At 26.7% G+C, this 12,237-nt stretch overlaps 1 protein-coding gene across 1 annotated transcript; it reads right to left on the reverse strand.

Moving 5' to 3' along the window:
- Positions 1-2,117: 2,117 nt before the first annotated feature.
- On the reverse strand, positions 2,118-9,296 carry LOC112766881 (cytochrome P450 714C2). Its single transcript, XM_025812782.3, has 5 exons — positions 8,821-9,296; positions 8,387-8,613; positions 4,551-4,798; positions 3,841-4,198; positions 2,118-2,710 (listed from the first exon to the last, which is right to left on the reverse strand). Exons 1-5 carry the CDS (start codon positions 9,116-9,118, stop codon positions 2,276-2,278), a joined length of 1,566 nt encoding a protein of 521 aa, XP_025668567.1. The 5' UTR covers positions 9,119-9,296; the 3' UTR covers positions 2,118-2,275.
- Between the last annotated feature and the right edge of the window lie 2,941 nt (positions 9,297-12,237).

A 12,237-nucleotide genomic window follows, 5' to 3' on the forward strand; every position in this document is an offset into this window, starting at 1 on the left:
TTTATGCAATCATGAGAGCAAGGTTGTTTTGAAGGAAAGGATAATGATAGGATTAGTATTGGACTTATAGCCCAATTAGAGAATTATATTATAAATATGAATAAGATGTATGTGTTAGTATAGTGATGCACCACTATTTCGTGGTACATTTTATGCTAAATTGAGTGAATTTTATCCATTATTCTCACACTTATGCATATAAATTGCATGTTTTACATTTTCCTTCCTAATTCTGTGCTTTGATTGAAAACATATTTCTTTGGTTTTAAAATTACTAATTATTAATCCTCTCTTATTACCATTCGATGCCTTGATATGTGTGTTAAGTGATTTCAGGGTTTATAGGGCAGGAATGACTTAGAGGATGGAAAGGAAGCATGCAAAAGTAGAAGGAATACAAGAAATTGAAGAAATTGCTAAGCTGTCAAGCCTGACTCTTCATACTAAATCGATCATAACTTGAGCTACAGAGGTCCGAATGAGGCGGTTTCAGTTGCGTTGGAAAGCTAACATTTGGGGCTTCAAAATGATATGCAATTTGTCATAGTTACCATGCTTTTAGGTGACACGCACGCCTGGATCACGAGTACGCGTGACATTGCGAAAGTTCAGCGACGCGTACGCGTGACAGAGCCACGTGCTGCACGTATCAGAAAACACTGGGGGCGATTTCTGAGCTGGTTTTGGCCAAATTCCAAGTTTGAAAACACATATTAAAGGCTGCAGAGTAGAGGAATCATCATACAACTTTCATTCACATAATTTTAGGTTTGAGATGTAGTTTCTAAAGAGAGAGACTCTCTCATCTCTCTAGGTTTTAAGGTTCTTAGGTTTAGCTATTTTCAATTTTAGATTTCTACTCTATTTCAATTTAGTTTCTCTTCTACTCTTATTTGTTCTAGCATTTTAGTTTATCTATTTCCCATGTTGATTACTTTATGTTGCCAATTTAGTTTATGAATTCTCATGTTAGATTTGATTTTCTATTTAATGCAATTTGAGGTATTTCATGTTTATTGCTTCTTCCATTATTTGTTATCATTGATGCTTGCAATTGGTTATTTGGATTTTATTATCTCTTATTGTTTTTCTATGCTTTTATGTTGTGCCTTTCAAGTGTTTGATAAAATGTTTGGTAGGATTTTAAATGAGATTTTTCTCCTCTTGGCTTTGGTAGAGTAATTGGAGACTCTTGAGTTATCAAACTCTTTTGTTGATTAATAATTAGAAGTTGCTAAGTGACTTGAATGCCACTAAAGCTAGTCTTTCATCATGATTTAGCTAGGACTTGTGGAATCAAGTTAATTCATCCACTTGACTTTCCTTCATAGTTAGAGGTTAACTAAGTGGGAGTAATTGACAATTCTCATCACAATTGATAAGGATAATGAGGATAGGACTTCTAGTTCTCATACCTTGCCAAGAGCTTTATTAGCTATTAGTTTAATTCTTGCAATTTACTTTTCTTGTCCTTTATCCAAAACCCCAAAATACTTGTCCCATAACCAATAACAAGAACACTTCCTTGCAATTCATTTGAGAGACGACCCGAGATTTAAATATTTTGGTTATTATTTTTAGGGGTTTGTTATTTGTGACAACCAAATTTTTATATGAAATGATTCTTTGTTGGTTTAGAAACTATACTTGTAACGAGGTTTCATTTGTGAAATTCTAAACCGTCAAAAATCCATTCATCATATAAGCATGCATAATGTAATTGAAAACTCTACTTTCTCTCTTTAGTCCTAGTCCCAGATATTTCTATTCTATTCTCTCTAAATTTCTATCAAATTCTTTATTCTTTTATACAAATTTATATCAATTATACGTTGTTGTGGATTTTTACAATATGTTAATGATATTTTATCTTTTTATAATTAAAATAATATTTATTTACAAATTTTTTATAGTTAATTATTTTTATTATAGAATGTCAATGACATTTTATACTATTAACATAATAGTATAAGCTATAAAATACTACAATAATCGAATATTTTTGTGTTTCATATGAAAATTATTTCTATGTAAAAAATTTAGCTACTATCAACACACTTTTAATTAATCATTTACAAAAATAAAAAAATTTAACTGTAATAACAAAAAATAACGAGTTCCATAAGAAGATAGAATATTTATTACGTTCATAAATTTTACGATTTAACATAGAGTCTTTATTACATTGACAAATATCACACCTGCTCTTATAAAATATATATTAAAATACGACATACACCACCAAAAACTTATCGACGATGAGGATCATAACTAGTTAAGTAGTTGATAGTTTTTTAACCAACAAATGAACTCCATGTTGGGGCACCAATAACAACTTAATAGCAGGTGAATGAATATACTTAGAAGAAAGGGTGAAAGTGAAGTTACACAAAATAAGACTTAACATCATCTTGATTTCAGTCATAGCCAAATCTTTTCCAAGACAGATTCTTACACCAAACCCAAATGGCATGTACATGTGTGGCAATTTACATGCACCACTGACTCCATTTGCAAACCTCTCTGGATTGAATTTATAGGCATCAGATCCCCATAATTCTGGATCTGTGTGTGAGGTCAAACACATAATCCAAATTGAAACACCTTTTGAGACATGGATGTTGCCAAGTTCCATGTCCTCTAAGGCCTCTTTTGGAATCACAGGTACCGGTGGATAAAGGCGTAGTGCTTCATGAATAACCATTGTTAGCTGCCAAGAACGTACACACGCAATGCAAATTATTCTCAATGTGGGGTATGTGTGTGTATGACATAGAGCATGATGCACTGAAGTGAAATATATAGTGGTAGTGTAAAAAAATCGTATCCTTTTTTTATTTTTTTAATTAAAAAAAAAATCTCACCCATCGTTCTTTATTATTTAATATTTTTAAAAAATCCAAAAATCATCACACCTAGTGATTTTTTTTATTTTTTTAAAGATTCTAAAATCGCAAATCACCCTCAACGATTTTCTTTAACTTTTGCATCCGCTCTGATCAGATTCTAGTAAAATTCAAAAAATCTAATATTTTTTAGAGGAATGTTAGGGGACAATAACTTTTATAATTTGTAGCCATTAAATAGCCATCAATAATGATTTTAATGGTGTGAGATTGGTGTGAAATTTCATCCAATAGCTCACTATTTTTTGCTGGTTACATGTTAGCCAGAATTTAACAAAGTTGCTGCCCCTAGACTTTTCCTATTTTTTAATTTAAAAAAAAACATTTATAAAAAAGAATTTGTCCACATGCAACTTATTAGTGTCAACAATTTCTAAGACTGCACGATCGATCAAATATAGCTTATAATTTAATTTCATAAAAATAAATATATTTCTATTACTGTTCTCATCTGACTAATAAATATGTTAATTCAATTTTAGAAAAAATTAACTGTTTGAAACTATTAATTGTAAACTAAAATATAAGGGTACTAGTGTTGTTTTAAATTAGATTAGAACCGTTGCTAAAATAATATAATAATACTTTAGTTATTCTAAACAATTTATAACTTTTATTTTATATATATATATATATATATATATATATATATATATATATATGTGTGTGTGTGTGTGTGTGAATTTCAAGAATGATTAAAGCATTAATTTCTTGAGAATGCATGAATAATTAGTGATTGATACCTGCTTCATTTTACTGAGCATATGTTGCTAAAATAATATAATAATACTTTAGTTATTCTAAACAATTTATAACTTTTATTATATATATATATATATATATATGTGTGTGTGTGTGTGTGTGTGTGTGTGAATTTCAAGAATGATTAAAGCATTAATTTCTTGAGAATGCATGAATAATTAATGATTGATACCTGCTTCATTTTACTGAGCATATGAGAGTCCGGAATTCTACCGTTGCAAATTTCTAGTGCCTCGGCGCGAACACGATCTTGCCACTCTTGATTTGAAGCCAGCAACATAAGGCACCATACTATAGAAAGTGAAGTGGTTTCGGAACCTGCAAGATATATATTCTTGCAGTTATCAACAATAAAGGTTTCAGTGGCATCTTGAGTGAGATCACTGTTTTTGGTAGCCTCAATAAGCATTTGCAGAAAGTCTCTGTTGCGATGACATGATTTCTCTCTCTGCTTAACCACTTCGAGTATACAATTTTTCAACTCTCTTTCTAGTGATTTTGCTTCTCTATTGTTCTTTGTTGGAAGGTATCTGTAACATGCATGTAGGCCAATAATTAATGAGGAATTTAAAAAAAAGTGAAAATTCAAGTGCAGTCGACTTCACGTGAAGTTAATAACTGGGAGCCGTTAAATGATTTGACTGATTTAACTACATTTTCATCTAACGGCTCTCATCTATCAACTTTACGTGAAGTCCACTGCACCTGAATTTTCACCTTTAAAAAAATCTTTATAAATAACCTTTTGGTTTTATTTTTTTATTCAAAAACTATCCAAAAATATTAAGCCTCACACACATCCAAAAAGCATCAAGAATATCTAAGGATAATTTAAAACCTGCCAAAAATAAAAGGAAAAGAATTCCAGATATATTTACTTACCTCATTCCTGGAATCATTGAACTGAAGACATTTTTTGACATGATATCCTGCAGTGCTAAAAGTTTGGAGAAAATTTCTTCTCCCTTAGAATAGTTGCTACCGAAACATGCTTTTGAAATAACATCCCCAGAAAATCTTAGCAAGTAATCATCAACTTTTATATCTGCAGTTCCATTTTGTGCCTCTATGATACTACTCCACTGGTTTAACAGAGAATTAGCAGATTCACCTATTATAGTTATCCAACCCTATATGAAGAGTATTTAAATAAAAACATATAATTAGTTGAGTAAAAAGTTAATTATTTTACACTTAAAATAATGTCCTATTTTCTATCTATCTAAAACTCAGGGATAAGGTAATTATCTGCTATTACATTTTTTTTTTCATTTCCGCTAATAAAAATTGTTAACAATGTGAATAATGAGTTACATCTCAGATTCATTAAATATGAATAAACTTAATTAATTTAAAATTTAAATTTTAAAATTAAAATTAACTTCCTTTTTTAACTTATTATTTACAATTGTTTAAAAATAAAAAAGTTGTTACTCTATACTTTTTCTTTATTTTTTTCTTATTTTTGGTCTTAAAAGTTACTCTCTCTCTCTATTATAATTATCTTACCGGAGACTTCTAAACAAAATAAATACATAAAATGAGAGAATTTATAAAACCTATATATATATATATAAAAGATAATAATCAAAAGAAAAAATGAGTATATTTAGATTTGGTTTGATAAATTTTTTATTTTTTAAGAATATTTTATTAAAGTTGATTTTTAAAAGATAGATAGATAATTTTTAAAAATTGTAATATTTATATTTAATAAATTAAACTAAAAATAATTCTTAATAAATACAAACAATAGCATAATTCTATTTAATAAAATATCTTTAAAAATTTTAAAAAATTATAAATATAAGAATAAATTTAGGTATGTATTAATATAAGAGAAAGTTTAAAAAGTCAGCACTTGTATTAAAATCTGGTCAGCATTTAATTAGTAAAAGAAAAGTGAGTAATCTCATACCATTGAATGAAATCTCACATCATTAAAATCATTAATGATAACTAATTGATGGCAACAAATCACAAAACTTGCAGGCCTAGCACTCCTCTTAATATAATATAATATAATATAATATGATATAAGGTTATATTATAATTTTTTAACTTTCACAATCACAAGTTAATTTTATAAGGCTAAACTTAGGTATTTTTTAAATCATTTGTGATTTTAAAAGAGTACAAACATAAGTACATTATCTTTTTTGGGGGTGAACGCGAATTGGATTGAATATAGCCAAAATTTCGACCCGATCCGCATTAAAATCATCGGATCAGATTAGATTCAATATTCTTAATTTTTTAGTTTGGATTCGATCCGCACATTTACGGATTGGGTCAGTTCGGATATCGGATATATTTGCAAAACATAAAAATACTTTTTAAAGCTTTTTTTATTTAAAAATCAATAAAACCTCTTTTTATACTCTTTTAAATACGTTTACTTTTAAAATAATATTAAACATATTTTTTTAAATAATAAAAATAAAATAATACAACATATATGATCATTATTAGTTAAAATAAAACATAAAAAAATATTTATTTATTTATTTAATTTTTGCGGATACGTAAATATACAGATACCTACATAAAATCCACAATCCGATCTTATTAGTGTGCGAATCTGACCCGATCCGATAACCTTGCAGATCGGATCCATATCCGCAATTTTCGGATCAGATTCGTATAAATACCATAGATATATAGATCAGATTCAATCCATAAACACCTCTAATCTTTTTTATTATTTACCAAACATAAAATGTCTGTGCTTAAAAAACACAAATATCTTTTCAAAAAAAATAAAATATATTTTTTGTCTCTAAAATTTTTAAAAAAAATTTCAAAATTACCCTTGACATTATTTTCTAACCTTTTAAATATGTTTTAATTATATTCTATAAGGTTAACACTATTAACTGAGATGCTTACGTGACAATTGTGACGTATTACTAGTAACCTATTAGCATATGATTGTCACATTATAGATTGTCTACCTCATAGGTATAATTGAAACATATTAAAATACTAAGAGTGAAATTGAAACCTAATATTAAAGATAAAATTGAAATAAAATATAAATATTAAGGACAAAAATAAAATATATTATTTAATAATTTTTTAAAATAAAAATTGTATTAATAATAACTTTAAAATATTTTATTTTTATTGAGATTGATTTTAATGCAATAATATTTTTTATTAACAATAAAAAATATGATAAGTATTACATATTCTTTTTAGAAAATTATGAAAAATATTTAAAAGTATATCACTTTTATTGTAGAAAATAATTTGGTTATCTTTAAAAATATCTTTAATAATACCTTCAATAATTTATTAACAAGTATACGTGATTATGACAAGTAACTAAGTACTATATATTTTTATTAGTAAATTATATAAAAATAATTTTAAACGTAGCTAAGTGATTTTTATATAATAAAGTGATATATTTTAAAAATATTTTTATACAACTTTTTAAGAAGAATATTTAATACTTATAAAAAATTTTGTTTTTAATAAAAGATATTTTGTAATAAAATGATGAGTCTCAATAAAAATAATATGTTTCAGGATATTATCAATATGATTTTTAATTAAAAAAATTATTAAATAATATATTTTATTTTTATTGTCAATATTTATATTTTATTTCATCTTTAATATTTAGTTTCAATTTTACTCTTAATGCTTTTAATTATACCACTGGATTGAAGAACAAGATTTGGATTCTCTAAAATTTGAATCTCACTTTAAAGAGTAAAGTGTGATCTCTCACCATTTATTTTATAGATAGAACCAAGAATAAATATGAGAGAAAAATCATTTAAGGGTAGAAGATCACATTTTACCCTCTAAAATACAAATTTAAAATTTAGAAAATTCAAATTCTGAAAAACATGACAATATTATGCCATGTGTCAATAAATACATTAATACACAATTGCCACGTCAATAACTCCGTATTAAATTTTATGGGTATAATTAAAATAGAAAAATACTTAAATGATGGCATTTTTATATAAAAATGACATTGTAAATTTTTAGATAATTAATCAAATATATTTAATCAACTATATCAATTTATCTAATAATTTATAATATTATTTATATGTGAAGATATCATTATAAAAATATCTACCACTAAAATATATTGAGAACTTTACATATGAAGCCTTTTTTTTTTTATGTGGGCATGGGTTAAACTGAGAATCAAACCTCACTCGAAAAACCTACCCACCTTCAATTCCTAATCTACTACCATTAAGGAGTGAACCGATAAAATATAACTAAAATTTCAGTTTGATTTGTATTGAAATTATAGGATCGGATCGGTTTTTAAGTTCATTGGTTTATTTGCGGATAGGATCAGATATATCTATAAAATATAAAATATTTTAAAAAATTTATTTTTTTAACAAAATATTAATAATATTTTTTTTATTTTTTTAAATATATTTATTTTTAAAATATTATTAAATATATTTTTTTAAATAATAAAAATAAAATAATACAATATATATAATAATTATTAGTTAAAATAAAATATAAAAAAAATTTATTTATTTATTTATTATGGATATGTAAATATCCGAATACTTACATAAAATTTTCAATCCAATCTTATTAGTGTGTAGATCGAATCAATATCTATAATTTTCATATTAAAGTTGGATAAACACCACATATATGTGATCAAATCCAATCTATAAATACCTGACTACAATCTACCCAACGCAACACGTGAACTTGTATACCTTAACTTTTTCCATGTAAAACTCTGGAGCAAGGATCTTTCTTTGAGTGGCCCATGTTGTTCCATTGGAACTCACAATGCCCTGACCAAGCAGAGGTCGTAGTTCCCTCTGAGTATAAATAGGCTTGCCGAAGTCCATGGATGCGCATGTAACTATATCTCTCACTACCTTAGGTTTGTCCACATACAATATTTGATTGCTTCCAATGGAAAATAAGAACATTTGACCTGATAGATAACACAAACAAGTCTCAGAAGTCAATCCAAGACAATAAATAGACCAGAGTTTATGGATGTTTATGACCCGGACTCGAAGTATGTTTTTTCAAGTTGGGTTTGATATTTTTTATCATACCATTTTTGGGTTGGATTTAGATAATGTTTCGAGTAAGTGATTCAATGTGTTTAAGAATGTGATATAATAATATAGCATACCGTATTTCTGCTTCCATGTGTTTAAGAAAGGGAAGGTAAGTGGAGCAATCTCATGAAGATGAGGGACTTCAACAGAACGAGACTTTGAAGTAGTGATGATGAGTTGACAAGCTTTCATGATCTCCCTAATATTTCCAAGCAAAAAAGTTGGAGTTGGACCATTTATACCTTGATTACTTAGCTTTGATCTAATCCTCTTTGGCTTCACCACAAGATTATTGTACAAAAGAACCAACAATCCAGCAAAACCAACCCATGCAATGGATGTTAGAAACTTGGGATCAAATTGCAGCACCATGGCTAATGAAACTCACTCTTCTTTCTTTCTTTTTTTTTTTTTCCACCTTCACAAAGATCTGACTCAAACAACAGCAATGGACATTATATAGAGAGCCAAAGTTTATGGTTGAGGATTTTTGGTTTAAGGTTTGAGTTTTGTAGTAAGTATTTTTGTTTTTTTTTTGGTATGTAGGATTTTTGTTTTGTTTAGGTTTTTGGGTTTAATTAAGGATGAGTGATTATTAGGATTTACAGTTTTGGGTTTAGGTCTAGGATTTATTTTTATTATCCATGATTTCTAGTCTAGGTTTAGGGATTTTGGTTTATATTTTAGGATTTTGTTGTTATAGTTTAGTGTTAACTTTTCAGGGTTAGTTTATGGTCTTGGATTTATTGTATATTTTGTGTTTTTACTTTTTAGTATTATAATTTTGTTTTCTCTAACTTTATTTTTATTAAAAAAAACTCAACTGGTTTAAATTGTTAAAATAAGTATATGTTATCCTTTAATTATTCTTTAAAATATACTATTATTCATCTAAAGTGCAATTATTTTTTAGAGTAAAGTATCGTTTTTGTCCCTAATGTTTGGGGTAAGTCCCAAAGTTGTCCCTAACGTTTCAATCGTCCTATTTAAGTCCCTAACGTTTCAAAATTGACTCAATGTTGTCCTGTCGTTAGGGATCCGTTAACAGAATTGACGGCGGGACAAAATTGAGACGATTTTGAAACGTTAGGGACTTAAATAGGACGAAAACGTTGGGGACAAAAACGATACATAGAAATAAATTTTAATTTTATCATTCAACAATATCAATTTTTTAATATACATAGTATTCAATTATTTTTTAATCACATCTAAGTAAATTACACTTAATCATATTACTTTTATTGTAAATAAATTAATTTTTTTATAATTTTATTCTTAAAAATTTTTAGTTATCATAAAATGTTTGTAGAATGACTAGTATATAAACTTTCAGAAAAGAAAAGAATAATATATATATATATATATATATATATATATATATATATATATCTATATATATAATAAAATATAAATTATACCTTTTGTCTCTAATGTATCAAAATTCTTTAAAATTATAAAAAAATAAATTTATTTAAAATGAAAGTAATGTGATTAATTGTAATTTATTTAGATGTAATTAAAAAATAATTGAATACTATGTACAGTAAAAAATTAATATTATTAAAAGATAAAATTAAATTAAAATTTATTTTTATGTATCATTTTTGTCCCTAACATTTTTGTCCTATTTAAGTTCCTAACGTTTCAAAATCGTCTCAATTTTGTCCCGCCGTCAATTCTGTTAACGGATCCCTAACGGCAGAACAACATTGAGTCAATTTTAAAACGTTAGGGATTTAAATAGGACGATTGAAACGTTAGGAACAACTTTGGGACTTACCCCAAACGTTGGGGACAAAAACAATACTTTACTCGATATTTTTTATTGTATAAAATAATATATTTTTTACATTAAAATTATGTTTATATGAAAAATATTATTATTCATCTAAAGTGCAATTTTCAGTGACTCAATATTTTTATTTTATATATTGCTATTAATATTTGTATTTTTTATTTTTTAAGCTTATTTAAATTTTTTATTGTTGTTTTTTTATATTTCATGTACAAATATTTAATTTTTCCAATTTTTTATTAAGGTTTACGGTTTAGTATTTGTGTTTTCAGTGTTTTATTATCACGTTGTTATTTATGGTTTATTAATAATGAAAAATTAATTTATATATATATATATATATTACGCAAAATTTTTTATACTTTAAAACAAATTATTTTACATGTATATTCTATTTTGATTAGTTATTAAATTGGTTTATACTGAAGTTTTTTTATTTCTTATGAAACACGTGTTTTTTGAATTAGTTATATTACACATTCATGTAATTTTGTAACTAAGTTTATTTAAGTTGGTTCAACACTAAAAAAAATTAATGCCATTAAATGAAATATGAAATACACGCGCCCAACACATACGAAACCATTCTTACCCAACGCTTCTTCTCTTCTCCTTCTTTTCTTCTCCCCTGTGCTTCTTCTCACACTTGTTTATACACGTACTCATGGTGAAACAATTGTATAATACTGAGTGAACGAAATATAATCCATTATATAAAATCAAATTCGAACAACTTTCTGCATATGAACCGAAACACATACTCATGGTGAAACAATTGTATAGTACTGAGTGAACGAAACATAATTCATTATATAAAATCAAATTCGAACAGCTTTCTACATAATGAACCGAACACGTACTCATGGTGAAACAATTGTATAGTATTGAGTGAACGAAACATAATCTATTATATAAAATCAAATTCAAATAGCTCTGCCTACAATTTACAGATGATCAATTCAGTACACTTCCGTCCGTTCAATTCAAATTCAATTCAAAATTGAATAATCCAAACTTCGTCAGTTTGATTCGTTTCAGAAGAATAATCCAAATCGCTCTCATTCAACTGATTTGAAATTGAGTCATTTATTGTTTCGATTCAGATTGAAAGAAGAAAACAAAAAAGAATAGGAAGAAGATAAATGCAACGTAACCAGATTGAAAGAAGAAAACGAGAAGATGAACGTGACCAGAGGAGAACAACGAAGGCAATGCAAATCAATAAGAAGTAGAGAAGAAGAAGAAGAAAATACGAGCAGAGAAGAAGGTTTATGTTGCAACAGAAAATTTACATTGAGTAAAGCTTTAGGTTGCAGCACATTATATGTAGAACGTGTATGAGAAACGAGTGAAGGGGAAGGGGAGCGCGTCTGGCTAATATTGTTTGGATAACTTAGATGTATTTTTTACATGAATTTAGAGCATTATTGTTAAACAAAATTAAACTGAACTAAAACAAAAGAAATCTTTTTCGATGATTTCATTTAATTTATTTATTGTAGAGATATAAATTATTTATGACTTAAGGATTGTTTTTTAGTTTACAATTGACGTATTAATCTTTATGATGTATAATTTTTTGTATCATTTTTGTTTTCTAGTCTTGAATCTTTAGTGTTTGTGGTTTAATGTTAGTGATTTAGGTTTGTCTTCATGATTTTAGGTTTAGTCTTTATGGTTTAAATTTTTTATT

Source organism: Arachis hypogaea, chromosome 17, assembly GCF_003086295.3.
Source record: "Arachis hypogaea cultivar Tifrunner chromosome 17, arahy.Tifrunner.gnm2.J5K5, whole genome shotgun sequence".
NCBI classification, from domain to species: domain Eukaryota; kingdom Viridiplantae; phylum Streptophyta; class Magnoliopsida; order Fabales; family Fabaceae; genus Arachis; species Arachis hypogaea.

Excerpts from the sequence above, each read along its gene's own strand:
- LOC112766881 (XM_025812782.3), bottom strand. The coding sequence starts at position 9,118 with ATGGTGCTGCAATTTGATCCCAAGTTTCTAACATCCATTGCATGGGTT. Across the intron at positions 4,799-8,386 it reads TTTACATGGAAAAAGTTAAG|GGTTGGATAACTATAATAGG; the intron begins GTATACAAGTTC and ends CTCTTCATATAG. Across the intron at positions 2,711-3,840 it reads TGCTCAGTAAAATGAAGCAG|CTAACAATGGTTATTCATGA; the intron begins GTATCAATCATT and ends CGTTCTTGGCAG.